At 47.4% G+C, this 27,331-nt stretch overlaps 2 protein-coding genes and 1 long non-coding RNA gene across 9 annotated transcripts in view; 1 reads left to right on the top strand and 2 right to left on the bottom strand.

Moving 5' to 3' along the window:
- Positions 1–1,291: 1,291 nt before the first annotated feature.
- On the bottom strand, positions 1,292–10,422 carry ZNF436 (zinc finger protein 436). Of its 2 annotated transcripts, XM_019981611.2 has the most exons (4): positions 9,949–10,422; positions 8,547–8,639; positions 7,633–7,759; positions 1,292–5,017 (listed from the first exon to the last, which is right to left on the bottom strand). In XM_019981611.2, the coding sequence occupies exons 2-4, from the start codon at positions 8,577–8,579 to the stop codon at positions 3,765–3,767; spliced, it is 1,413 nt and encodes a 470-aa protein (XP_019837170.1). In that variant the 5' UTR covers positions 8,580–8,639; positions 9,949–10,422; the 3' UTR covers positions 1,292–3,764. The 2 variants fall into 2 exon arrangements, with proteins under 2 accessions (XP_019837170.1, XP_019837179.1); XM_019981620.2 differs by lacking the exon at positions 8,547–8,639.
- On the top strand, positions 9,095–12,616 carry LOC139178656 (uncharacterized). 3 transcript variants are annotated; one of them, XR_011563071.1, is made up of 4 exons: positions 9,987–10,106; positions 10,597–10,790; positions 11,556–11,665; positions 11,949–12,616. It is a non-coding gene; the product is annotated as an uncharacterized lncRNA (long non-coding RNA). The 3 variants fall into 3 exon arrangements; XR_011563072.1 differs by lacking the exon at positions 9,987–10,106 and adding an exon at positions 9,095–9,719 and having other exon boundaries at positions 10,597–11,665; XR_011563069.1 differs by having other exon boundaries at positions 10,597–11,665.
- TCEA3 (transcription elongation factor A3) overlaps positions 12,551–27,331 on the bottom strand; it is a 52,096-nt gene continuing 37,315 nt past the window's right edge. For 2 of the 4 annotated variants that reach the window (XM_070776825.1, XM_070776833.1), the window contains 3 exons: positions 23,231–23,377; positions 21,489–21,560; positions 18,882–18,995 (listed from right to left, as the gene is read on the bottom strand). In XM_070776825.1, the coding sequence (XP_070632926.1) occupies positions 18,987–18,995; positions 21,489–21,560; positions 23,231–23,377 (228 nt within the window). In that variant the 3' untranslated portion in view covers positions 18,882–18,986. Of the gene's footprint in view, positions 13,033–16,526; positions 17,333–18,881; positions 18,996–21,488; positions 21,561–23,230; positions 23,378–27,331 lie in introns of those variants that run through there. The other 2 variants (XM_070776830.1, XM_070776826.1) reach the window with 2 other exon arrangements.

Genomic DNA, 27,331 nt, shown 5'->3' with positions numbered 1-27,331 from the left:
CAGGGTAATTTTCTTCAATCCGTTTTACCCCTCAGTTGTTTTTCACTAACAACCTTTTTATCTTGAAGTCACCTAGAAATAAGGAGGTCCCAGTCGGCTGCTCCTCTGCTGTACAGAGATGGGTATCTAACCAATGCTTCAAAGAGTAAGTTTCTCCTGAGGCACAGGAACTCCTTTTTTGCAGGAACACTAACCTTTGAAACACTAGGAAACCATTTAACAAATTATCATTTCAATGGACTCAGTGGAGTCCTAATGGCCTGGAAGCACAGCCCTAACCAAGGGCTAGCCACCTAGAGAAAATTCAGGGAAGGAAATCTGCCTCTATTAGAATAATGGTAAAATATTAATATATTAAATACCCCGAAGGAGAAGTGCCAGGTCAATTTCTCCACCATTTTCCTTGAACTTTCCTTTCCAGAAATAAAAAATGCTGAACATGTAGGAAGGAGAAAAAAAGTTTTAAGAAATGTGTATGCCAACTGCCTCCATGGAGATCCAGTGGTTAGATTCTGAGCTTTCACTGCCAAGGGCACAGGTTTCATCCCTGGTTGGGGAAGTAAGATCCCACAAGCCATGTGGCACAGCCCCTCATCACCCCCCACCCCCAAAAGTCTGATAATTTATAAAATCTCTTTCCAGTCTTGGCTATAGGGTAAATTAAAAATTTTTCTTTCATATTTGTATTTTCCCCCAGTTTAAAGCACTTCTACTCCCTACCTCTGTCTAAATTGGTCTTCCATTAAAAAAAAAAAAAAGGCTTCCCAAGATAAAATTACTTGTAAGAAATTTGAAGATTGTGGCCACAAAATACCAGAAAATAATCACTGCCTTAGGCAGACTGTGAAATTTTGTCATGAATTGAGAGTCTCTGACTATTTTTAAGACATCTCTCTGTTCTGGGATCCTAATACTAATTTAGTAGAAACTGTTTTAGTATTAACAGATACCCAAAAATATCTCCTTCAAGCAATATGGCCTCCCCTCATTTTTTTCCTTTTTTTTTTTGCTTTTGTTTTCCTTCCCCAAAGTTAATGAGTTACCCATACCAAATATTTCCATGTTGCTTTGTCATCAGCCTAATCTTCACAGGAAATGTCTAGGTTTTTGCATCTCCCCCAAATATGGCAATATCCAGAAGGCTGACCAATATGTGAAGACACTTCCCAGATTCCCACAAGAACATCTGTACAAAGGCATCAATATAAAAAACCAATTGTGCCCAATTTGAATGAATCTGATGAAAAGCTGTTTTGTGAATTGGTGCTGAATTACTAAAATAATTCTTCACTTTTTGATTTTAAAAATTTTACTTTTAATTACAGAATATTGTTAGAATACAGATGTAGATAGACACTAATATAACTGTGACCAATACCAGAAGGAAAACTGTGCTACATACTTAACTTGTTCACTCACTCTCCACAATCATAGAAAACAGGCACAATGTGTTCAGGGTATGTGCAGAAGCAGCCAGAGACTTGGGAGCAGAAGGCATGCAGAAAGCTTTAGCAAAGAGAGACTGATGCATAACTTTACACAGAGTTCAACGCAGCAAATGGGTAACAACTGGCAGGAAGAGAGGATAGAGCTGGTCTGGCCCTCTGCCCTTTTAACTTCCCAACTGGAGTGTACATGTCTGGAGAGAAGGCTGGGGCACTTAGAAGCCAAGAGCAGCAGAAGGAACAGGCTGAGGGTAAGGCAGGAGAATAGGGAAAGAAAAGCGGGTAAAATACAGTTAGGTCATGGAGATGATGTCTTCTCTGGCCACTCTGAAGCTAATGCCCCTAGCAGCTCACAGAAACAACAGGAGAATTTTGATATTCATTAAAACCATCAGCAACACTGATATGGGAAAAAGACATGTTTGAGTTTAGTCATCAAGAACATGTAAGTCATTCAACAATTAAAATATGAATACCCACAGCTAGATTTCGTATAGAACAAAGAACATGCTCCCTGCCCGATTCTGTATTTAAATAGGAGTGCCAACAGAAAGACATCTACTTTGTGGAGTATTTCACTGTTACTTCTGAGGTTGTGTTATTGCAAAGGATGCAGACCCACAGGGCGGTGGGTCACAGGAAATCACTATAGTACACTACCCAAGAAAGACCACTGGCTCTTTTAACACCAAGTCCCAAAGAGTTATGGCACAAGTTTTTCAAATGTTACAACACTCACAATAAAGCACAGTATTTGGGGCAGACTCAAAAAAAAAATATTCCTTACTCTAGCCCCCATTCCTGGACATCAATTCCCTCCCACCCATACCCCCAAATGCTTGGATAAGCATCAACATTCGGGGTATTTCTTAATTCCTATTTGAGCTCAGATAAGGAGAACTGACATTACTGGGCTTAAATTGGGTCAACGCTGACATAAACCACTTAAATTTGTAAGCTGAGAGAATGGAAATACATTCCTATCTAGGTTTATTAATTCCTTGTGACTAGGGCAAAGAGAAAGTCATTCAGTCTGAGACTAGGACAATCAACCTATTTGGTAATTATCTCCAACAGACTAATACATATAAACAAGTGCTTGGTTCTGTACAGATCTTTCAGGAGAGTGCACACAAGAGCACTAGTGTTTAAATTTTTTTCATAAAGAATGAACAAAAGGACATTTCTCACATTAGAGTTATGTCAGTTTTTCTGTCACATGATCAACATCACCCAAGAGCATGCTAATTCAGTGTGAATTCAGTTTCTGCTATTGGAAAAACATCAAGAATACACATTTCACTGTACATACACATGCCCTTATGCAAGCTAAGATAAACACTGGGATGTGGCCCTTACCAAATCCTAGAGTTAGCAGTATAGGGAGACTTGATCTTATAGGGTAGAGGTGAAAGAACACAGAAACGACCTGATTCCTTGGGAAGGAACTCTATGCTTCCTACCCCAGTCAATTCCACTTGCTCCTTACACTCCACCATCACTTATGGTCCTAGCTTTCCTTGAAGATATTTTCCCTACAATATTCCCTACAGTGATCCCCAAAGAAAATACATAAATTCTGATCAATGGCAATAACAACAGTGGGCATCTCTTGCTAAAATCACCACTGTTGATGAGTCCTTGGTCCCCAAATCTGTGTCTCATTTTTCCTTTCAATCTGAATCTTCAGTTAGCTTTCACAAAGAGGAAAGCTTTTAAAAAAGTTAATTAGAAACAATGAGGAGAAAAGCAATGATCATTGCCTTCACCGTGCAGAATCCTGCTCTCAGGAAGATAGAAAGATACAAATGCATGAGCAACTCAAGGAGAAAGCCCTTTGAAGGGAAGATGTGTGATATGATGGTGAGTGAATAGGTGTGGCAATTCAGGTAAAGTCTCTGGTGGTTTTGTTCCAAAGCAGCTGTGACCACCCTATCACAGTTCAACATTTCTCCTAGTATAGCTCTTTGGGTCAAGGATGGGAGAAATTACTTTGAAAGATTTACTCCATTTCCAGGCCTGAGCATTTACCAGCATTTATCACCTGGTCTAGAGATTTCCAGTTATTTGTGAGGCTGATTTTGATGAAATAATTCGTTAGTATTGGATGAATACAAATCACTATTTTGGAAAAGGGAATAATATTCCCAAAGCCATGGGTCAGAATTTCAAGTGGCTTGTCTTCTGTGATGTTTTAAATGGTGACCCACAGCAAAGAAATTCAGTACAGTAAGAGAAGCTTCAGTCTTGAGAGAGCTCTTTGATATCAAATACAATTGTACCTTCAAATGAATCATTTCCCAGTCGTAATTACAGGACTTAGTCAGTGTGCACTCTCTTATGTTTAATAAGAGCTGAGCTCCGGCTGAAACTCTTCTCACATTCTGTGCATTCATAAGGCTTTTCTCCCGTATGAACTCTTTGATGTGTGATGAGGTTGGAGCTCTGGGTGAATCCTTTTCCACACTGCACACACTCATAGGGTTTCTCTCCTGTGTGGGTTCTCTGGTGTTTAATCAGGTCCGACCTTTCACCAAAGCTTCGCCAACACTCGTTGCACTCATAGGGCTTCTCTCCAGTGTGAATTTTCTGGTGTGTGATTAGGTGAGAGCTCCGGCTGAAGCTTTTCCCACAGGCATTACATTCATATGGCTTTTCCCCAGTGTGGGTTCTCTGGTGCTGAACCAAGTGTGAGATGCGGCTGAAATTCTCCCCACATTCATTACAGTGGTACGGCTTTTCCCCCGTGTGGGCTCTGCGATGGCGCACAAGGTCAGAGTTCTGACTGAAATTCTTCCCACACTCATCACACTTATAGGGTCTCTCCCCGGTGTGGACACGATAGTGTTTGATGAGATCAGATCTCTCACTGAAGCCTCGCCCGCATTCGTTACATTCATAAGGCTTCTCACCTGTGTGGGTCCTCTGGTGCTGAGCTAGGTGAGAGCTCCGGCTGAAGCTTTTCCCACACTCCTCACACTCGTAGGGTTTTTCCCCACTGTGGGTCCTTTGGTGCTGGATGAGGTGAGACAGCCGGCAAAAACTCTTCCCACACTCGTTACATTTGTGAGGCTTTTCTCCAGTGTGGATTGTCTGATGCTGAATGAGGTGAGAGCTTCTTCCAAAACTTTTCCCACATTCATTACAGTCATAGGGCCTCTCCCCAGTGTGTGTTCTTTGATGTTGAATAAGGTGGGAACTTCGACTGAAGCCCTTCCCACATTCATAACACTTATAGGGTCTGTCACCCGTGTGGGTTTTCTGATGCCGATTAAGGTCTGAGATCTGACTAAAGGCCTTTCCACAATGAGAACATATATGATACCGGATGCTTGTGTGGACTTCTTTGTGGACAAGCAGATCTGTGACTTGTTGGAGAGGATAGCTTACCCACTCTTCTGCCGTTAAATCTCCCCATTGTCTTTCTGATCTATCCCTGTTGTCAAAGGCCTCTTCACTTTCAGGATTTTCCTCAGTATTTCCAACAGGTCTTTCAGATGCAGTCTCAAATTCTACATCTTCACTAATCTCTTGCTTTGGATTCACCTCGTTTTCACTCCTGATTTCAAAATCTGTAATAAAGGGTAAAGAATATTATTGGTAAACACACACAAAAATGATCTACTGTGGGGTGGGCACTGTGCTAAGTTCTTTATGTGAATTACCTCAACCACACTGAGCACCAGACATCATGATGCTGCTGCTGCTGCTGCTAAGTCACTTCAGTCGTGTCCAACTCTGTGCGGCCCCATAGACGGCAGCCCACTAGGCTCCCCATCCCTGGGATTCTCCAGGCAAGAACACTGGAGTGGGTTGCCAATTCCTTCTCCAATGCGTGAAAGTGAAAAGTGAAAGTGAAGTCGCTCAGTCGTGTCTGACTCTTTGCGACCCCATGGACTGCAGCCTACCAGGCTCCTCCATCCATGGGATTTTCCAGGCAAGAGTACTGGAGTGGGGTGCCATTGCCTTCTCCAGACATCATGATGATTTCCACTTTATGAATGAGAAATCCAAGGTCCACAGAAGTGGTTCACAAAAGGTTATACAGTAGTAAATGGTGAAGCTAAGATACAAATCCAGGTGTCTGATAAAATTTAATGCTTTGTATCACTACAGTTAATGGTTCTTTATTCAAAGTATATATGTTTCTGGTGTTTCAAAAGAAGAAAACCAGAAATAGGAAATATAAAAGATTCTAGGGACTTCCCTAGTGGTCCAGTGGCCAAGACTTCAAGCTCCTAATGCAGGGGGCCAGGGTTCGATCCCTGGTCAGGGAACTAGATCCCACATGCTGTAACTAAAACCGTGTGCCACAACTAAGCCCCAGCACAGCCAGATAAATCAACATATATATAAAAGAAATAGAAATGACTCTAAATTAGAGCTTCTAAAAGCCAAGAGCCTAGATATTTTACATGTGAACGCATGTGTGTGTGTATTGTATGTTCTTAACTTGTCTTCATCATTAGCATTATTTAATATCTACTAAGCACCTACTAGGGGAAAAAAATGGACTTACTGGGTTAGCATTGGAGAAAAACAGATTTTTATCAATCTATATCAAGTCTCACTCGACAGGAAAAATGACTGCCAAATGTTACTTGCTACTTTTCAGTGGCTTTTTTTTTTTTTTTTTTGGTACTTTTTTTTTCCTGCCTCACCATGCAGCTTTTTGGGATCTTAGTTCCCCGATCAGGAATTGAACTCACACCCTCTGCATTGGAAGAACACAGTCTTAAGCACTGGACTGCCAGGGAAGTCTCCCTCACTGGCCTTTTAATGCAAACAGAAGTGAGACAGTTGGAGAAGGCAAAAAAGATGCCTGGCTCAGAATACTCTTGGCACTGACTAGGTAAAGACTTTAAAAGAAAATCAAAATACACAAAGTCACTATGTATAAGAAACTTTCTACCAGTCACTGCTTTTCCAAGTTGTGTCTCTTGGTACACTTTTTAGAAAGAGGTTACTAGGTATTCTGGGGAAAAAAGGTCCATGGATAAATTAGTTTGGTAAATGGTGCTTACAACATCCTCTTCTCAGAAATCCAAAATGCCCTGATACCAGATTATAGGTTCTGAGGAGTCTGAAGGTAAAGAAGTCTCGTAACATTATTTAACCTATTCCCAAACTTATTTGGGCAAGAAACTTGTTTGTTTTTTTTTGGTGCTTCCATGTTTCCATCTTTCTAACAAGCATTCCTTGGGCTGGACAACTGACATATACATTCACATTTCTTTAAGATTCTCATTTCTTGTTTTTGTTGGAATAAGTGGAATACTTGGGTTCCTGACTACATCAGATCTGGGTAGAGAGCGTCATTTATAGTTGCATTTCTAAAGGAAGGATCCAAGAAAGTTGAGACATCAGAGAGAGTCCAGGTTAAATAGGAAACCCTTCAGAGTTGCCATTTGTTTGTTAAAAGTTATGGGGATAAAGCTTTCAGAAAAAGAAATAATCCTAATGAATGGCAGATAACTTAGTGAACCATACATGGTTGCGAACTTCTGTCAAGTCCTAACAGGAGACAAAGTGAGTCAAAAGACTGTTCGGCTCAAGAACAGTTTATTCTAGTTGCACCCAGACAAAAGGGTATCTCAGAGAAAAGACAGGTTTGCAGGCCATTAAAAAAAATTAGCTTCCCTCTTTAATAGAATTTGTGATCTCATTTAGTTCAGGATTCTCTTGGAACAGCATCTGACACACTCAAAATCTATGATCAACTCTGAAACATCTCTAGACAAGTACCTACTCTGGATAAATAAAGGACCTGAGGCAAAGCTAGGGCTCTGAAGCCAAAACAAACACAAAAAGGTGGCTTTTGCCCTCCTGTCAACCTCGGTCAGCACCCCTTCATCTTCTAGTAAAAGCACCATTTACAGGGGCATTTATAACCTGGCAAGTACCATTATGTCAGACCTGTTTGGTCAGTGATCTGTACAAACAGGCTGGAGAATGGCAAATGATTCAGGGCGCAAGAAATCTGAGTGTTTCTAAAATGTGCAGAAACAATCTTTCATCCTAGACAATATGACCTTGATATTCCCTCACTCAAAGATCTGCCTGAGGGCTCAGCCCACGCCAAAATCTAATTAGGTGCTTTAAAAGTCAAGTAACTAGTTTGTGTTGAAAGAGCTAAGGCATTTTTGATAGTCTCAAAAAACGTGGGGTGGAGAAAGAGAATTCTTACCTAATGAGACAACATTTCCATAATTCTCCTGCATAACATCCCTGTAAATGTCCCTTTGTGTAGGGTCCAGAGGTCTCCATTCTTCACGGGTGAGGTACATGGCCATATCTTCAAATGTCACAGGTGCCTGAAATCACACATTGCTTCCTCAATACTGGGTATCTAAGAAGTTAGTACCAATTTTTCTTCTTGAAATGAGAGACATGGCTGGAATTGTTGAGAAGGCAAAAGGCATTAGGTCTGATATGTAGAGTCCAAAGAAGAAATAAGTAAGCAACAAAGAGATGTGGTTCAGGAGAGAGCAATTTATGAGCAGATTGCTTTGGTCCCATGGCCGGATACCCCTGCCCTCCTCTTAACAGTACTCTTCTCAGAACACATCGAGCATCTACATCATTCCATACCTTTACCTACAACGCTCCCCTTTTCTTGGAATATCTTCCTCGGACTAGTGAAATCCTACTATTCCTTAAAACCCTGTTCCAGCACCAGCTGTTCGTCAGTCCCCACCCCTCGCCCATTCCGCCGCTCTGCTCCACTCCTCCTCCCACACCTCAGAGAGAATACTCGCACTTCTTGGTTCCCACAGCACCTTGCTCCTACAGAAAACAGTGCTTTTATCACGCTAGTTTCATGGCTAACTGGATGCATCTGTCTTCCTACAGATTGTGAGCAAACAGGGAGGGCACGTTCCATCCATCTTTGTCTCCCTAGTATTGAAAGGCAAACAGCAGGTGTTCAATAAATGCTTGTTTGTGGCTATACGGTCCTGATACTGGGTCTCTGGAGGCAGAATGGCCAAGCAAGCGAATTACTAATCCCAGGGAATTTCCCACAGGGATTTGCAGAGCAAAGAAACGCGGGGACGAGGTGGTTAAGCACAGGCAGGGTCCAAGAAGCCACCCCCGGCTTACCTGGGACCCAGCCATGAGCAGGGTGGCTGCCATCTCGGGCTCAAGGATTCGCCTCCCAGGAGAGAGAGCAGGAAAAGCAGCTAGCAGACAGCGCTATAGGAGGCGAAAAGCAGGGCGTGAGGCACAGAAACAGGCCCTGCCCACTCCCCAGGGCTGGAGTTCTGGCCGCCCAGGCGGGTGGGGAGGGCCCTGAACCCGGGCCGGGTCACTCTCCTCCCTGACCCTCGAGCGCGACCCGCCCTCTGTGTCTCCGACGCCAAGGGGTGGAGGCTGCCAGAATTTAATAAGACAACCCCCTGGCTCGGTCCCTCCCGGACCCGGGGGTCAAGCCGATGTTCTCTCAGGGAGGAGGCTCTCAGCCCAGCCCACAGAACGCCTCTGCTCCTCCATGTCGAGGCTGGGCCCTTTCCGGCAGCTGCCTCGGCCAATCAGCGAGCGAAGCTCCCAAAGCGCTCTGCCAATTAGATGCCGAGTATTAGGCCCGCCTCTCGTAGCCCGGCAGAGCCCCTTTAGCGCGCCTGCGCCCGTCCCCGTGGCCTGTCGGGAGTTGGAGTTCCATTCTGTCGTACAAAGGCCAGTCAAGAGGCCAAAAGCCACACGGAGGGAAAGAACAAAAGGGTGAAGAAAAAAATCGCGTCCTCCTAGCCAGGGCGGAGTATCTTTCACTTTCTTCTCTTGGAGAGCGCAGTCGGATTAAGCCAGAGAGGTTGCCCTGCTTCTCCTCACACCCCTAGAAGTTTATCTTGAGTCGAGCTTAAATTAAGCTTAACTGCGACATCGAGCCTAATATAAGTGCTAGCCTGTGCTGGGTTCCTCTGGAATTAGCTCTCATCTGACGACCCCGGCCTGAGAGGAAAGCAGCAGCCGCCCACTCCCCAGGGGAGACTCGGCGGCCGCGCTGGAACTTTGAGCTCCACCCACGCACTACATCTCCCAGCAGCCACCGCGGCATTCTCACACTGCTGCGCAGACTACAACTCCCAGGAGACACCGCGCAGCCCTTCCGTAGGAGAGAGAGGTCCGCGGCAGGGCCCGGCTGGGACTCGGCTCTATCGCTGTTAACCCTGTAGGGGTGTCCGACCGCGTCCTTCTAAAACGGGCTCCCCTTGAGGGGCCGGCTGAGTTGCGCCTAGCGGAGGGGAGGCAAAAGCCGGAGCGAAATCAGAAGAGAGGGTGGGTTATAGGGCGCGTAAGGTGGAGCGAGCAGGGCCCCGGGGTTCGGAAAGTCTGTCCTTATTATCCCTGAGGGCTTGCCTGCTAAAAGAGTTCCTGGCAGCCTCCCGCGTCGATGGGATCGTGGGCCTCTAATGGCTTAAGCCCAGCGGGCTCTCAGGATGTTAACAGCCCCTGACCGACTGAAGGCAGGAAGCCGAAAACCCGAATTGGGAACCAACAGACTCACCTCCTGGCCAGCAAAAGATGCGTTAGGTCTCCGGCTTCAAAAGATCCAAGAGGCCTCAAAACAGATTTCAAATCCTCAGGCAGAGTTCTCTTGAGACTGCAGACGTTTGGAAAGATTGTAGGAATCAGCGGCAGATCCTGGATATCTTAGATCTGCAGGTAGATCTCGAATCCGTAGACATGCAGGCAAAGCCCAGAGATGGTAGGCGGTTCCCAAAGACTCACAGAATTCCCGAAACATCAGACTCTGAGGCAGCTCAGAGAAACCACAGGCTCCTAGGCAGATCTCCGAGACCACAGCAGCTAGCCAAGAAATACCACCAGCAGCTAAGCTGCATTCAACTGGAGCTCTTCCGAACGGAAGGACTTTCAGCCTTCCCTTTCCCCAGCCAGGATGAGAATATGAGACAATGGAAGCGGAGCACTAGGGAGAGCAGGCATTCTGCGCGAAGGAGAGCTCCGAGCTCGCTGTAGCCTTGGAGAGGGAAGTGATGGAAAAAGAATATAGCAGCTTATTAGGGACTCCCACCCTCTTCAAGTTATAAATATCCCCAGAACCTTGGCCACGTGCCCAGAAGCCTGTTGTCTCTAACTGTACAGGAGACTTCTCTGCCTGGGCTGGGAAAGGGGCTTTTCTTTTGTTTTGCAGATATGTCCATCCACCAAGTGACTTGAATTTTTTTCATCAAACGTGACTCTAGGCTACGCTTTTATTAGTGAGTGTTCTGTTCCCAGTGCCCAGTTATTTATGGTTAATTAATCAAGTGTTTAAAAAGAACTCAGGACCCTACCCAGCCAGGAGGCAGACTCTCCCACTCCCCACTCTACATTGCCAACTGTGAGGTAAGAAATTTTTTAGATACCACAGAATTGTACCATCCCTCCCCCATCTAAAATTAATATGGGAACCACACACACACACACACAAAATAGAATTGTAGAGGATCCCCAAGAGGCGGTGTCCTGAGTGGGAAGTGTGTGGGCATCAAGGTCAGACAGACCTAGGTTGGAATCCAGGCTGTGTATCCTTTGGAAAGTCATTTAATCGCTCCAGGCCCACTTCCCTTTCTGGTGAAATTGGGTAATCTGTACCTAAGGTGGTGGTGAGCAGTAAGATGATTTAAAGCATTCCATACAGAGAAAGCACTCAGATGATCGTTGATATTACTATTAATCCTGCCTTTGGTGGCAGGAGAGACTTTCAGAAAGCCTGTGGATATTTTCACTGGCTTAGAACATCTGGGAAGTCAAAGTGGCTGGATAGCTTTGGAGATCTGCTGGTAACCTTATTATCCAGAGTGCTTCAGTGAAAATCCAGAGGGAGCTGGCAGTTGAGTCAGTCTGTTGAGTTCAAGAGAACTGGTGTATTGAGCCAAGTAGAGCAGAAGTATTTGGGGCTACCCAAAACCCAGCCAGGTGAGGCATCACGCTCCCAGGGAAAGCTCTGGGACAAGGGAGAGAGATCAGCTCAGAGTTTGCAGGTTTCTAACTGGGGCGAAGGTGAGGTGAGTGCCCGAGCCCCTCAGCTCAGTGGGGCTCCCTTTTCATCCCTTCTCTGACAGATTGCTTTGTAAACTTTCTTAGGCCTTTTCTTTCCCCTTGTTCCAGAGCTTTAAGTCCTTCTTTGTCCTCTCGCCGCCGTTTCTTTTATTCCTCAGGCCTGCCTGGGGGCAGGACGACTCTCCAAGCCCAGCTTGGCTGCTTGCCTCCTCCTATGAGTAAGTGCTTTTCTCTTTTTTCACCTGGGACCCTCCAGAGGGTTGAGAAGAAGGGGGGCTGAGAGTGGACGGAAAGCATGAGTGCATTTGGTGGGGAAGAGGGGGAGGAAAGACGCTGGGTGAGGGGTTTCCTGTTGCAGCCTTCAGCTGGACTCTGAGGGTTGGGGTCACTGGAGAAGGAGGTGGCTTCCTGCCCCATTGTTAGGACTTCATTGTTTTCTTGAATACTACTGTGGGTGGGTTTTCAGTAACTAACTTGGAAAGCTGTGTTCCCATTTTTCAGCATACAATCAGCACCTACTGTGTGCAGAGGCAGCAGCACAGCCTGCCACTGGAGGAGGGGGCCAGGTGAACAGTTTCATCAGGGTCTCCAATTTAGGCTTTTGACAATGTCTCCAAATGGGGTTTTACATTATGTCACATCCACTGACCAATTTGATCAAAGAGCCTCCTTACATATCCTGAAGCTTGTTTCTTATTAACAGACTGCTGTGCCTACTAAGCACTATAAATTGTTATATCTTAATAAGTCTTGTATATATAATATAATGTATAAATACAATATATGATATTTATATAAATATATAATACGAGGAATGATGCTAAGGCTGAAACTCCAGTACTTTGGCCACCTCATGCGAAGAGTTGACTCATTGGAAAAGACTCTGATGCTGGGAGGGATTGGGGGCAGGAGGAGAAGGGGACGACAGAGGATGAGATGGCTGGATGGCATAACTGACTCGATGGACATGAGTCTGAGTGAACCCCGGGAGTTGGTGATGGACAGGGAGGCCTGGCGTGCTGCGATTCATGGGGTCACAGAGAGTCGGACACGACTGAGCGACTGAACTGAACTGATAATACAAAATATTATATTTCTTATGCTTTAATAAATCATATGTTTATTAATATTTATTAATATATCTTAATAAATCATATAATTATCTGTGAGCAGCACAATTATAATTTTTTGTATTTGGAAGTATTCATTTGCTAGACCTTGAAAAAGATGCCTCAATATTTGTGATCTTGTTGTCTCTTCATTTTGAAATATACCAAGAACATTAAAAAAATAAAAATCAGTGATCCAAAATCCTCTTTACCCCTGCTTGGAGCAGAGATGAAGATGTCCTCATCTTAGCACAAGGAGCTGGGAGCGTGGGGAACACACTGAGTTACAGACGGTCACTTCAGTCCAGATGCGAGAGCACTCAGATGAGCTAACTAGTCTGCTCCAAAGAGGGGCGGACTCAGAGCTTGGGGAGGTGGGTAGGGGAGGAGTCTTCACAGAGGAGGCGACGGAGCTGGCTCGCAGAGACCGTAGGAGTCTTGGAGGTGGAGAACGAGGGGAGGGAAAGCATTCCAGTCTTCCAGAACAGCATGTGCGCAGTCAGGGAGGCGTGAAAGGACAGAGCGTGTTTCAGAATGGTCAGGATTGGGTATGGTTGGAGGGAAGAACGTGGGGGTGGAGTGGCAGGGGAGGAAGCAGAGCAGGCACGGTCTCTTATGTCCCTTTGCCCGCCCGCCTGCCTGCCTCTGGCTCTGAGTGTGGGTCAGCAGTGCTGGTGACAAGGTGCAGATGGGGTGGGGGGTGGCCTGGGGTGAGAAGAGCAGATTGACTCTGCAGGAGGAGAGGGGGGAGGCGGGGACTGGGAAGCTCTTTCTGACCTCATGCATTTCAGTTGGTTTTCTCCTGAGAGTGTCACTACTTTGAAAAAATGTAAACAGTTGCATTAAAAATGTGCCACAGGCTTATTTAGTACTGTTTACTCTATTGACAGGCATCAGGCCTGATTCCACATTTACAGTGTATCTGTCCTATATCAGCTTGGCGCTGGGAGATAGGACACTGCCCGTCAGTGACTGCAAGGCTGCCGTGAGGATTACACGTGAGAACGGCTGCAAAGCGCAGGGGCCCAGAGGAGGGCCCTGGCACCCAGTGGCCACGATGGTCATGGGAGAGGCAAACGCAGCACAGACGCTGTCTCGGGTGAAACCGTGCTTCAGAGTGACTCAGAGTATGCGTGGGGCCCCGAGCTCAAGGCCAGATTCTGTCTCCTACAAGCAGATCACTCTCTGAACCTGGATTTCTCGGTCTGTAAAACCAGTATAATAATACAGTACATAGAGACATAAAGTAGAATAGGGCTTGCCAGGGACTTAGGGAAGGAGGAAATGGGGAATTGTTTAATAGGTACAGAAGTTTAGTTTTGCGAAACGAAAAGTTGTGGAGATCGGCTGAGCAACAGTGTGGATGTTCTTGGCATTGCTGGACTGTATGCACACTTAAGAATGGTGAAGATGGCTAAGTTTTTGTTACGTGTATTTCCCCGCAATTTTAATTTTGTTGTTTTTGCGCACAACTTCATTTAAAACCCACCAGTTCTCAACCCACAAGTTTTAAACAAAACAGTATAATAATAGTAACCTAGTTCAGGGGGGTCTGAGGGTTAGTTGAGACAATATAAAGTACCGCCCTCCCACCCCCCGCCCCATACTCATACCAATAGCTGATACTCACTAACTGGGTGCTTTGTGTCAGGTGTGATTCTAATGAATGCTCACAACAACCCTATGAGCTCAGTGTTATTATTTCCATCATTTTACAAATGAAGGATGAAGGCATGACGTTTATATAATGTGCCCAAGATACTCAGCTAGTAAATGCTCAATAATTAATAAATAATATTGACACTGTCATACAAAGAAATTATCTTTGTCATGGTAGAATGCTGTGTAAAAATTAATAGCATTTCATGGTACTGTAGAAGTTCTGAGGAACCATATCTTTCAGCCAGGGGATCAGAGAAGACTTCATAGAAGACATGAGCCTCGAAGAAAGCGTAAGATTTGGACTGGGATGGGGGTGGGGTCAAAATAGGCAGCCACAGTTGGGAAGGTCCGTCAGGTTTGCAAGAACAGGACGAATAGCTCCCTTAGGCTGGCTATATCGTAAGAGGCAGCAAGGGGAGAAGGTAAACCACTAAAGACAGGCAGGAACTTTTAAAGTCAGACCAAGGACAGCTGGTGAAAATCCACTGAAAATGACTGAGGGAATGATGCTTAGAGCCACGCATGGCTCGTGCAGGTAAGGTAGGGGGTGTATTTTTATTTTTATGGCCATACTGCACAGCCTGTGGGATCTTAGTTCCCTCTCCAGGGATCAAACCTGTGCCCCCTGCATTGGAAGCTTGGAGTCTTAACCTCTGACTGCCAGGAAGTCCAGGTAGGGAGTGTTTTGAGTTGGGAGTATTTTGAGTCAAGTATGAGGCCTTTGCATCAATCCAAAAAAAAAAAAAAAAAAACCACCTGAGAGAAAATGTTGATGGTGGCAGTGGAGAGAAGGATTGGGCAAGGGAGACTCTAGAACTGATAACTGATAAGATGAAGAGGACAAGGGGAGAGGGTCAAAGATGGGTCTAAGTAAGGAAATAGTTGACAAACAGACAAGACAGGATTTAAGAAAGAGAAGATGTGAACTCAGTTTGTGACGGACTGGACTGAGAGGGCCAGTGGGGTACTTGGAGGAGAAACCAGATAGGCGCTTGGAGACTTAAGTCTCAAGCTCAAAAAAAAAGAAAAAACCAGACCCCCAGATCTAAGACCGAATTTGGTAGTCTGGATAAGACTAAGGCTTTTCTATAGGATTTCAGGTTTCTGTAACGCCTGAAATCATCTAAACTGATTGTAGGATCTTGACTGTGGTTTTCAAGGTCTTTTGGCCCTAGCATTCCTGGTGAGACTGTTGCTTCTGTCTCCCCTAAGGCCATCCTTTCCCCAACACCGCCTGCCTCCCCCCCCAACCACCCCTCGGAAAGGTAGCATTCTCTGCCCCTAGGAAGCCTTCGGGGGAGGTAGAATTAATACTGACTCCCTTGCAGCTCACACTCTCTTCATCTTTGAAATTAGGGAGGGCATGGATTAAACCACGTGTTCCCGACAACAGTGAATGCAAAGCCCACGTGATAAAGAGCACAGCTTGACCAGTGTGGCTGGAGCACCGTGGGTCAGGGAGAGGCCGAGGCAGCACTGCAGGACCCGGTAGGCTCTGCCACAAGCAGTGGGAAAACATGGAGGGCTGTAAAGGGGGCTGATGGAGAGGGGGGCTGCAACGTGATCAGATTTGCAGTTTCAAAAAGCCTATTCTGGTCAGTGCCGTGGAGAGCATGAATTGGAGGGGGTCCCGAGTGGATACAGGAAGACTGGCTGGGAAGGTCCTGATGCCTGCTGACCGACAGTCTGAGGCCTATTCATGCTTTTCTGTGTCCTCTCGTGAACGTAGATGTGAACTGCATAGATGTGGGAACTGGAGACGACTTGTTCTTCTGCTGTTTACTCTGACTCATCTCCTTTGTAAACAGGTTATTCAGGGTGGAGATTCAGTTTTGTGTTCTTTCCTTTGCTGTAAATCCCTGTGACAGCAGAAGCACAATGGATATTCAGATGGAGAAGTGAATACTGAAGATGGCCCAGGCTGCCATCTTTAAATAGCCCCAAAGTAGCATTTATTGACATTATTATATCAGTAGTGGTTGATATTTTGTTCTGCATTTGTTGTTGTTGTTGTTGAATCCATTTGGGGAGGGGTCCTTATTTTCCCAATGGGAGCCTTGACCAGGTGATTTCTGTGTCCTTTTGACATACTTCCATCATCCATCCAGTATTCCCTTGCCTTCTATTTTTTTTTAATTATGTATTAAAACAATTTATGTATTTTTATTTTTGGCTGCACTTTGTTACTCGGCTCAGTCATTCTCTAGTTGTGGTGAGCGGGGGCTTCTCTTTGTTGTGCCGCGTGGGCTTTACTTTCGGAGGGTGGGGGCTCCTCTCTAGTTGCGGTGTGCGGGGTTCTCCTTGCGGTGGCTTCTCTTGTTGCAGGGCCCCAGCTCTAGGGCTCCTGGGCTTCAGTAGCTGGGCGCATGGGCTCAATAGTTGTGGCGCACAGGCTCAGTTGCTCCATGGCCTGTGGAGTCTTCCCAAATCAGGGATCAAACCTAAGGGATCGAACCCATGTCTTTTGCATTGGCAGGCAAGTTCTTTACCACTGAGCCATGATGGAAGCCCTCTGCTTTTGATTTCTAGACATTTGGAGGGAGGCTTAAGATATTGCAGAGAAAAGTCTAGATATCTCAACCATGACTACTCAAAGCGTGGTTTGTGGATCAGCAGCATTGGAATCACCTGGGAGCTTATTGGAAATGAAAAAAATCTCAGGCCCCACCCCAGACCCACTGAATCAGAATATCTGCATTTTAACATGATCCTCAGGGGATTCCCACCCTTATGACAGCTGAAGAAGTACCTGGGTATCTTAAACAACGTCCCTCTGCCTTCCTGCAGGTAATATTCATACCTCAGGCATGTATCACATGCCATCATCCCATCTGGTATGGAGTCTGTGCCTGTGGGTCTCTTTCCCTGCCAGGCTGAGGGTTCCTGGAAGGTAGGGGCAGAGCACTGTGTCTGCCCCTGCATCTCTCATAGCCTCGAGCACAATGACAGGAAGCAGAAGACCAGAGTTTCAGTCTTGGATTTGATATTTGTGAGCTTTGGGTATTGTATCTTCTGTGAGTGAATTTTCCATCTTCCCAAAGGACCCATCCTACATCTGACTGCTAAAAAGCTGGAGATGGTGGCGGGTTTCTGTAGTTTATTTACAGGCTTCATCTATAGGAAGAGGCGGTTGGATAGAAAGAGGAAAGTTATCACAAATTCCAGAGTGGATGATGCCAGGGCACATAAGAAACGTGAGCTGAAGTTACCCCAAAAACCTGCCCTAAGAGTGAGCCCCAAGGCAGATGGAAATGCTGTGAAGCAGGCACTAGGCCCACTCCCACTTTTAACGAGTAAGTAAATGACTCAGAGAGGTTAAGGGACTTGCCCAAGCTCCCAGGAGTTCACAAGCTCCTGCGTGCTCAGTTGTTAAGTCATGTCCTACTTTTTGCGACCCCAGGGACTAGAGCCCGCCAAGCTCCTCTGACAATGGGATTCTCCAGGCAAGAATACTGGAGTGGACTGCCATTTCCTTCTCCAGGGGATCTTCCTAACCCAGGGATTGAACCCATGTATCCTGCATTGGCAGGTGGATTCTTTACCACTGAGCCACCCGGGAAACCTCTTTTTGTTTCACAAGCTCTTACGAGTTAGCTATTTCAGGAAACAAGTGTCCAGGAGGCTCAGCCTAGGGCTGCTGGAAGGCCAGGGACAGTCAGAGACTGAGACTCAGGACAGATGCACCAGACCTGCTCCCAGGGCTTTTTCAGAAGGTTCCAGCTTTGCCTAAAGTTTCCTATTGGCTTAAAAAGCAAGCCAACTTCATCGTGGGAGAAGCACAACAGGGGCCTTGTGCCCTGAAGACTTCCTCTGTAGCTCAGGGCACAACAGAGCTGTGAGGAACGCATTGCCTGGGCCTGACGGGTTCCAAGGCTCAGGATCTCCCGGGGGCCACCAACTCAGGCACTGCTTCTTCACTCAGAAACTCTGAGCTCAAGATGATGTATGGCCTACCTAGAGGGACCAGGTCTGGAGTCCTCAGAGCCCTGCCCCTGACATCAGCTAGGAATAGGGAAGAGCAGAACGTTTGAGAAGAGATGAGGGGCGGGGAAGAGATCTTCCTACATGGTGTGGAAGTCATGTCTGCCTTAGCCAAATGTGATGCTGTGTGCCAACTGTTCCGCAAGTGTGACTCACAGTGGAGTGGGTAAGATCTGAGTCAGTCTGGTATTTTTCAACTCAGAAAAGACTGAAAGGTTCAGATGTGAGGGAAGGAACTCAAAGCAAAGGTCTGCTAGCTACTATCAAATATACTGCCCCTTAGCTCTGGGGCTCTGAAGTCTTGAGTTTTTCTGCAAGAGGTCTGTCCACATGGACTTAGAATCACCCGTTAGCCTCCCCCATTCGCCAGGGCCTGTCAATGTGCTTCTGCTCTACTGTGCTCAGTTGTGTCCGACCCTTTGTGACCCCATCGACTGAAGCCCACCAGGCTCCCCTTTCCGTGGAATTTTCTAGGCAAGAATACTGGAGTGGGTTGCCATTTCCTCCTCCAGCAGATCTTCCCAACCCAGGGATCGAACCCGCGTCTCCTGCAACTCCTGCATCAAAAGGGGGATTCTTTCCCTACTGAGCCACCTGGGAAGCCCATCCCTATTGATAAATGATTAGTAATTTGTAAAGGAATTCTCCCTCTGATCCCTAATGCCCCATTCAGAGTTCAGCATTTCTCTTCATCTTAATTTTTATTTTTCTCCAGTTTACGAAGGGCTTGGTGGTTTCTCTTTGTTCTTCCTCACCTTGTTCACTGAAATCCTGGTTGGTGGTTCTGTCAGCAGAACTACAAAACCAAGAAGGCAACAGCGTTTTAGAACTTTCTTTGCGCCACTCAAAGAGGGTAAAGGCACGTGGAGGGGACGTGAAAGGGAAGGTGGGGTCTGGTGCCACGCAGGATTGTGTTCATTCACTCAGTCGTGTCCGACTCTTTGCGACCCCGCGGACTGTAGCCCACCAGGCTCCTTGGTCCATGGGATTTTTCAGGCAAGAATACTGGAGTGGGTTGCCGTTTCCTCCTCCAGGGGATCTTCCCAGCCCAGGGATCAAACGTGCGTCTCCTGCATTGGCAGGCAGGTTCTTTACCACTGAGCCACCCGGGAAGCCTGGAGCCACACAGAGCAGTCCAGATCCCCGCCCTGTCACTCTTAGCGGCACAACCCTGAACAAATCACTCATCTGTAAAATGGGACCATAATGCCGATCCATGAAGAAAAAGATAAGCAATGAATGGAAATTTGATGCCGGACATGTGGTGGGCTCTGAATTTATGGTCAGAAACCACCATGATTATTACTCATAGCTTGGTTAGACAGCAGGCCTCCCACATGGCAGCAGACGCTACCTGGAAATTTTGTCCAAAGCCACGTAGCTGCCACCTCTAGTGGGACCTGCCTCTCCAACTTCCAAATTCCAGTTTCTCTCTGGGAATCAGGGAGGAGGAGGGTTTGGAGCATGTAGAATGTCTTTTGCCCAACAGTAACACTCATAAAAGCTACTATTTATTGAGCAGTTACTCTGGGCTAAGCAGTATTAACATACATCAACTCATTTCCTCCTCATAGTCACCCTGTGAGATAAGCACCATTATAATACTTGCATTTTCACAGGGAAAGAAGTAGCTCAGACAGGTTAAATGACTTGCGAGCTCCCATGATACTAACAGGTAACAACTGTGAATAATAAGAATGGTGGTTTCTAGGCACCAGGCATATATATGCTCGGGACTTTTTTATGTGGTTGTACAGGTTGTTCACAAGAGAGCCTCCCCACAGGAGCAGGTTGGGGCTGAAACTCCATCCCTGCTGTTTCCCAAGTTCTGGACCCAAGTGCAAGGCTACATCTACCTGGAGGAAGAACACCTTTCCCTAATTTGACAAAGATACCATTTGAGCTGTCAGAGGCCCTGTGTTTTTTCACATGTATTACCTTCTCTAATCCTCAAAATAGCTCTGCGGGCTATATTCCTACCCTTATTTTATAGATGAGGAAATCCAGGCCTAGAGAGTTCAGGGCACTTGGCAAAGTCACTTTGTGAGTGATAAAGCTAGGATTTGAGCTTGATACCCAAGCCTGTGCTTGAAACCAGTATGCCATTATCCTGGCTTCACCTCTAAGTGCTCAACAGGTGAATGAAAGAAGAAAATACATAATCATCTGACTTTTACCCTAAAAAAACATGGCAGTTCTTATGAGGCCCCAGGGCCGTCAAGGCCCTTCGTAAAGTCATAGAAAGGTCAGGAATTTGGAGCACTGTCTTTCCGTGCTCCAAACTGCTTGACTTTATGCTCGTTAACCATTTCAGTAGCTCAATTTCCTCATCTCAAAGTGAGAGTAATATTATCAATGAACATTTCTCGTAGTGGTTGCAAAGCATGTGTATGTATCTAACAGTCTTCATAATCAGCCCGGGAGAAAGGCGTTAGCATCACCCTTTAGCTCAGGGAGGTGGTGACATGCTCAGGCTCACACAGTGAGTAGGGCAGTGTGGAGATGGGAAACCAGGGCTCCTGACTCCAGTCTCACGCTCAGTCCTCGCTAAGGACCTTACAACTTTTGAAGCACCTGCCGGCTGCCCGGTGACCCAGACAGCACACAGCACACATGCAAATCAGACGGCACTGGAAGGGGACATTAATCATGTGACCACACTCAGGTGGTTCAGAAGACGGGGTGGGAAGGAGCACTCCAGGAGCAGCCTTTGCTTGGCCCCATGCCTGAAGACAAAACGGCCGCCTTTGCGGGAGCTGGGGCTGCCTGGGTGACAGCCTGGGGTAATGTAAGGCTTTTCCAGAGTTGCCTTAGGAGGGGAGGACGACCTGGGTGCATTTGAGAGCAGTGCCTATTTGACAGGGCTCAGTCGTCTCCTGGCTGTGACCGGGCTCAAAGGAAACAGCATCTGTGGAAGCACTTTGCAGAGAGGTGTGGTCCAAGTGCAGAGGGCTATTGTTTTTCCTTCCCACCCCGCCCTCCCCGCAACCCCGGGGATCTCAGGATCTCCATCTGTGTTCAAATGACAGACTTGCCCATCCTGTGATAAAATGCCGGCTGCTGTCCCCACCCCAGCTGGGTGCTTTCCAAAACAAAAACGTGCACACACATGTGTCCTCTGGCCTTGCCTTCCCAACAATGCACTGCTATCTCCAGCTCTGCAGACCTGCTCTGTGCAGGCTGGCAAACTGCTCCCCCAGCCCGCGTTTGGAGCTGTGTGCCTACTACTTCTTAAGTGGGGCGGCGCCTGAGGACGACAGGGGAGGAAGAAGGATACAGACATACAGACCTTCCAGCGATTGCCACACTCGTTGCATAAGACAAAGGTTGTCATGGGCTCATCAGCGCTGCGTGTCTGCACCTGAGAGAAAAAAGAGAGCGGGACCACTCGTGAAGTCGCCCACCCCGATCTTGGACCTGCCACGGCTCCCACTGTAGAAGTAGGTCAAATCACAGAGGCTGGCGCCGTTATTCCCACGCCACTTTGGCAGTGCCCTCACCACTGAGACTCCATTGTGTGCGCACATGTTCTCCTCTCTCCTCGAGGGCCTGTCGGCTCCCTTCCAGTATCTCACTGGCTCAGCCTGACCTCTGCGCTCTTCTTGTTGATCCTTCTGAACTGACTGACCTCTCTTCTCTTGCTTCAAGACTCATCTCCTACAGGAAAAATGAACACATCCCGTTGGATGTACCTCTCTGATCAGAACTGAGTGAGCTGGAAGCACTCTTAGGGATCATTCCGTTTCTTTTTCATTTTACAGGTGGAAGAACAGAAGCCCGGAGAGGAAAGAGGATTTGAAGGTCACGGGGGATATTTAGTGTTGTTTTCTGGTTTCTTATCCCTTTAACTAGACCGTTCAGGTCCAGAAACCAGGTCTGCCCCAGCAAATCCCAGGCATTTCTGGATGTAACAACTGCTGTTCTGATTTTCTGCAGTCCACCCTGGACGGCCATGACATGTAGCAAGTTGTGGCTTTGAAGACTCTTAGCTGTGAATGGTGTCAGCTGGTGTCTGTGGGATGGGAGGGAGTCCCCGGCTAATGAGTGTGCCCAGCCGTGGGCCAGGAGGACACAGCACAGCACGGCCTTGTCACTGCAGACCAGTGACACCCCAGCAGAGAGAACTCTGCAGACAGCAGGAACCTGCACACACATCTTTGGATTCCTGCATGGGAATTCTCCAAGGGACTCCTGGAAGGCAGGGCTGACTATTCCTGCTGCAACCACATGTCCCCAGGGGAAAGGTGCTTGCTTGACAAGCAGATGGGGGAATGAATAGAGTTCTAGAATAACAGAAAGTGAAGTTGCTCAGTCGTGTCCGACTCTTTGCGACCCCATGGACTGTAGCCTACCAGGCTCCTCTGTCCATGGGATTTTCCAGGCAATAGTACTGGAGTGGATTGCCATTTCCTTCTCCAGGGGATTTTCCTGACCCAGGGATCGAACCCAGGTCTCCCGCATTGTAGACAGGCGCTTTACCATCTGAGCCAGAATAACTGAGCACTAATCCAAATCCAAGAATATTGGTGCCTCAAGGGCATAACATGTGTAACCCAGAAACAGGAGGCCAGGCCAGGGCAGTGGTCTTCACCCTCAGGACTCAGGGCTCAGTCCCTTAGGCTTTCCCACCAAGTTGGCTGGACTGGAGGCAGAAAGGTCTGGATCTGGGCTTATTCTTTCTGCCACTAACCGTCTTTGCCGCTTTAGACAAAGCCTGTCCGCTCTGGACCTCAGTCTCCCCGTGTGTGAAGTGAGGAAGCAGAGTTTTTATTGCCAAGTTCTCTTCCAACCATCTGTGACTCTGCAGAAGTTCTGTGCCCCCTGTAGGTCTGGTCTTCTTATGCTGGCTGCAGGACAGATCTGGTCGCACCTCACACAGATCTGGGTGCTTCTCTCTGCATCTTTTCTAGAAGCCACAGATGTACCATGCTGGTGAACCAAGATGTGCCCTCTCCGCAGCCTAGCATTGTAGCCCCTCCTCCCCGCTGGCATGTCCCTCAGCTCCTTCTGGTCGCTGCCCCCACGCCATACCTGGTTGTAGGTGCAGTTCTTCTTCTTGCACTTGCTGCACTGGAAGAGGTCGGTGGTGGTACCGCCGGTCTTGGCCATCTGGTGCTCACGGATGGCCTCTTGGGTCATGGCATTCCTCAGTTCCCTCAGCTCATCACTGGCCATTTCCTGGAGAAAACGGAGTGTGCCCTTCAGGGCTAGGGAGCCCCCAGGAGCTCTACCCCACACCTGGGTTTCAGGGAGCTTGAACAGAGGAAGGGGGACATTCTGGACTGGAAGGAAGCCTGGCCCTGTCCCGGCTGGGGCAAGGCTTTACCGGAAGAGTCCCCGTTCTGCCTCTGGGTGGCAGGTCAAACCCCGGGCTCTGACCAGGCCAAGTACAGCAGGGCAAGTACGGGACAGCACAAGACAAACAGCGTCCGCCCAGAGTCAACAATCTCGTGTACATTTTCTCAGCTCTGGTGCTCACAACGCCCGCCAAGGACCTCAGGAACCTGCCTGAACCTTCCTGCTTAAGCTTATTTGACCACTGACCTCGTGATCTGTGATGTTCCCGTGTCCTTCCGGGCTGGACTTGACTGAAAGCCTGTCTAAGCTGTGATTACCATTCAGCCAGGCCATTGTGCCTGGTGGGAACCTTGGCCTCAACTCTCTACAACTTACTGCAGCTACCCCACCCAAGCAGGACCTGAGGCTCCTGGGTTCACACCACTGACTGCTCACCTGTGACTGCATCATGGAACATCTTTTTCTATAACGTTCCTATAGAATAGAGCCTCCTATCTCCTGTCAGCTCCCTGTAGACACCCAGTCTATGCATTATCCAGGCCCTCCCCTTTGTTTTGTCTATCTCCCTAGACATCTCACTTGCCTTGACCTTCTTCCAGAAGAGAGGGGGACACCCAAGCTGGAGAGAGCTCTAGTTAGCCTCGGTTTAGGGGGAGGAAGATGGCTGAAGCTAATTTTTTTTTTTTTTTTGGCTTCAGCACATAGCATGTAGAATCTTAGTTCCCTGCTAGGGATGGAACCCATGCTCCCTGAAGTGGAAGTGTGGCGTCCTAACCACTGGACTGCCAGGGAATCCCCTGAACCTAATGTTAAAAGAGAATCTGGGGAGCTCCTTGGTGGTCCAGCGGTTAGGACTTGGTGCTTTCACTGCTGTGGACAAGGTTCAATCCTTGGTCGGGGAGCTGAGATCCTACACACCTCGTGGCATTTACCAAATTTAAAAAAAATAATAAGAGAGGATTTGGCACTGGCTAAACATTTTAATTACTACCATTTAGCCTGACCCCTTAAATCGTGGAGAACAGAGTTGGCCTAAAGGTCAAACAAATCTTGTGTGCTGATTTCTGCATTATAACCAATTGTGTTTCCTGATAAAATGCAGATTCCTATGAATCCAAAACTCTATGGGCAGGCCCAGGAATATGCATTTTTACTAGTGCCCCCAAGTTATCATTGGAGAAGGAAATGGCAACCCACTTCAGTATTCTTGCCTAGAGAATCCCAGGGATGGGGGAGCCCTAGTGGGCTGCCGTCTATGGGGTTGCACAGAGTTGGACACGACTGAAGCGACTTCGCAGTAGCAGCCAAGTCATCCTGTGTACATGAAAGCTTAACTCCTAGTGTGTCAAGTGCAAGGACTAGGTCCTAACCACGGGCAGGGTATAGACAAAGCAAGTCATCACGCTCAGCTGTTTCCGACTCTTTTCAACCCCGCAGACTGTAGCCTGCCAGGCTCCTCTGTCCATAGGATTTCCCAGGTAAGAAAACTGGAATGGGTCGCCATTCCTTCTCCAGAGGATCTTTCCGACCCAGGGATCGAACCCACGGTTCCTGCAGCTCCTGTACTGCAGGTAGATTCTTTACTGCTGAGCCACTGGGAAAGCCCACAAGTCAACCCCAGGCTATATAAGCAAAAAGCAGCTGACTTTAATGTTGGGGGACTTTCCAGAGCATACTAGATTTGTTCTTTCAAAGGGTACTGGATATCAATCTCTTGAATGCCTTTCACGGCACTGACACGCTGGTAAACTGGCTTTGGCCATGGCGGGTGGCTGACTCGTAGCATCCACCAATTTCCATGGCGTAAACAATCCCACCACAGCCTTTCAAGCTACTGATGTGATGTAACTGAACACAGAGTTGGGAACAGCTACACACGATCATCGCTCTGGAGCTGGTAGGCACCGACAGTGCACCACTGCCCCTAAGCCCTGTGGACTGAGAGATGATTTGGTTCCTGTCTCCAGGTATTTGGCTCCTGTCTCCAAGCACTGACCTAAGATTTCAAGACAGTGTTGTTGTTCAGCTGCTCAGTGGTGTCTGACTCTGCGACCCCATGGACTGCAGCACACCGGGCTTCCCTGTCCTTCACTATTTCTGGAGTTGGCTCAGACTCATCCATTGAGTCAGTGATGCCATCCAACCATGTCATCCTCTGTCACCCCCTTCTCCTCCTGCCCTCAGTCTTTCCCAGCATCAGGGTCTTTGGAACTAAAGCAAAGGTCTGCAAAGTGCAGGGAAAGCCTGACTAGTGGCTAACTGCCTGGGGGCAGGGAGGCTCATTAAAGAAATTAACACCTTCACCAGATTTGAAAGATAAGCACAACTTCCCAAGGGGCATGGCACATTCCAGAGGAAGAGAATAATAGATGTGAGAGATCAGAGGACAAGACTAACGTGTTTGAGGAAGGGTATTTGGGGTGGGTTCAAGGTGAGGAATGTGGGAGACCAGGCCAGGGTCAGACTGTTCCAGCTAAGAAACAGACCAGGAAATCAACTAAACTTCAATTTAAAAAGAGAGTGAGAGAGAGAACAGGAAAAAAAAAAAAAATCTATCCACTCACCAATCCATTTACCTATCTTTGCCTGCCTTATTTAGGAAGCACATCAGAGACACATGGAGTCAGTACAGTAATATGAAAAATAAGGTTGAAAATGAGGGAAGTAAGCAATGACACTGGATCTTCACGTCATGTACAAGGTGAATTTGAAACATATTTGTTGAGCACTTAAGACTGAGCGACTTCACTCTCACTTTTCACCTTCATGCATTGGAGAAGGAAATGGCAACCCACTCCAGTGTTCTTGCCTGGAGAATCCCAGGGATGGCGGAGCCTGGTGGGCTGCCGTCTATGGGGTCGCACAGAGTTGGACACAACTGAAGGGACTTAGTAGTAGTAGTAGTAGTAGTAGTAAGACACAGCAGGCACTGGCCTTGACGCTGGGAGCAGACAAAGCCCCTCTCTCTGCAAGCTGTCAATGTATCCACTCAACAGTTCTAAGGGATATTTCAGAATCCACCCCATTTTCTGAATCACCTGGGTGTGAGAGGAAAAGCAGAACGAAGGAAACATGAGGGCATCAGGTGGAGCAGGAAAGAGACATAGAAAAGGAGTTAGGGAGACCCAGGAGGCAGAGAGGGATGGCCAGTCACACGTGCGCATCTGCTTCGACAGGCTCTGTCTGATGGGAGGCCCTGTCTTCTGAGCCACCGCATAGCAGGCAGCCCAACCCCAAGCTGTTATTTTTCTTATTGGAGCAACAATGGTCCTGTTCAGTTCAGTTCAGTCGCTCAGTCGTGTCTGACTCTTTGCAACCCCAAGGACTGCAGCACTCCAGGCCTCCCTGTCCATCACAAACTCCCAGAGTTTACTCAACCTCATGTCCATCAAGTTGGTGATGCCATCCAACCACCTCGTCCTCTGTCGTCCCCTTCTCCTGCCCTCAATCTTTCCCAGCATCAGGGTCTTTTCCAATGAGTCAGCTCTTTGCATCAGGTGGCCAAAGTATTGGAGTTTCAGCTTCAGCATCAGTCCTTCCAATGAATATTCAGGACTGATTTCCTTTAGGATGGACTGGTTGGATCTCCTGGCAGTCCAAGGGACTCTCCAGTCTTCTCCGACATCACAGTTCAAAAGCATCAATTCCTCAGCACTCAGCTTTCTTTGTAGTCCAAGCTGTTATTTTTCTTACTGGAGCGAAAATGGTCCTGTATTTCATTATTATTATTTTGGCTGTGCTAGGTCTTCGTTGTTACGAAGGCTTTTCTCTAGTTGTGGTGAGTGAGGGCTGCTCTCCCGTTGTGGTGCCTGGGCTTCCCACTGCAGTGGCTTC

The sequence above is a fragment of the Bos indicus genome, chromosome 2 (assembly GCF_029378745.1).
Source record: "Bos indicus isolate NIAB-ARS_2022 breed Sahiwal x Tharparkar chromosome 2, NIAB-ARS_B.indTharparkar_mat_pri_1.0, whole genome shotgun sequence".
In the NCBI taxonomy this organism is placed as follows: Eukaryota; Metazoa; Chordata; class Mammalia; order Artiodactyla; family Bovidae; genus Bos; species Bos indicus.
The sequence above is the reverse complement of the archived record's forward strand: the minus strand, read 5'-3'. Positions and strand labels throughout refer to the sequence as shown.

Bases quoted from the DNA above. Each gene is read 5' to 3' on its own strand.
- ZNF436 (XM_019981611.2), bottom strand. From the start codon at position 8,579: ATGGCAGCCACCCTGCTCATGGCTGGGTCCCAG. The intron at 7,760-8,546 runs GTAAGCCGGGGG...GTGTGATTTCAG, and splicing joins TGCTCATGGCTGGGTCCCAG to GCACCTGTGACATTTGAAGA. The intron at 5,018-7,632 runs GTAAGAATTCTC...CCTTTATTACAG, and splicing joins TGGAAATGTTGTCTCATTAG to ATTTTGAAATCAGGAGTGAA.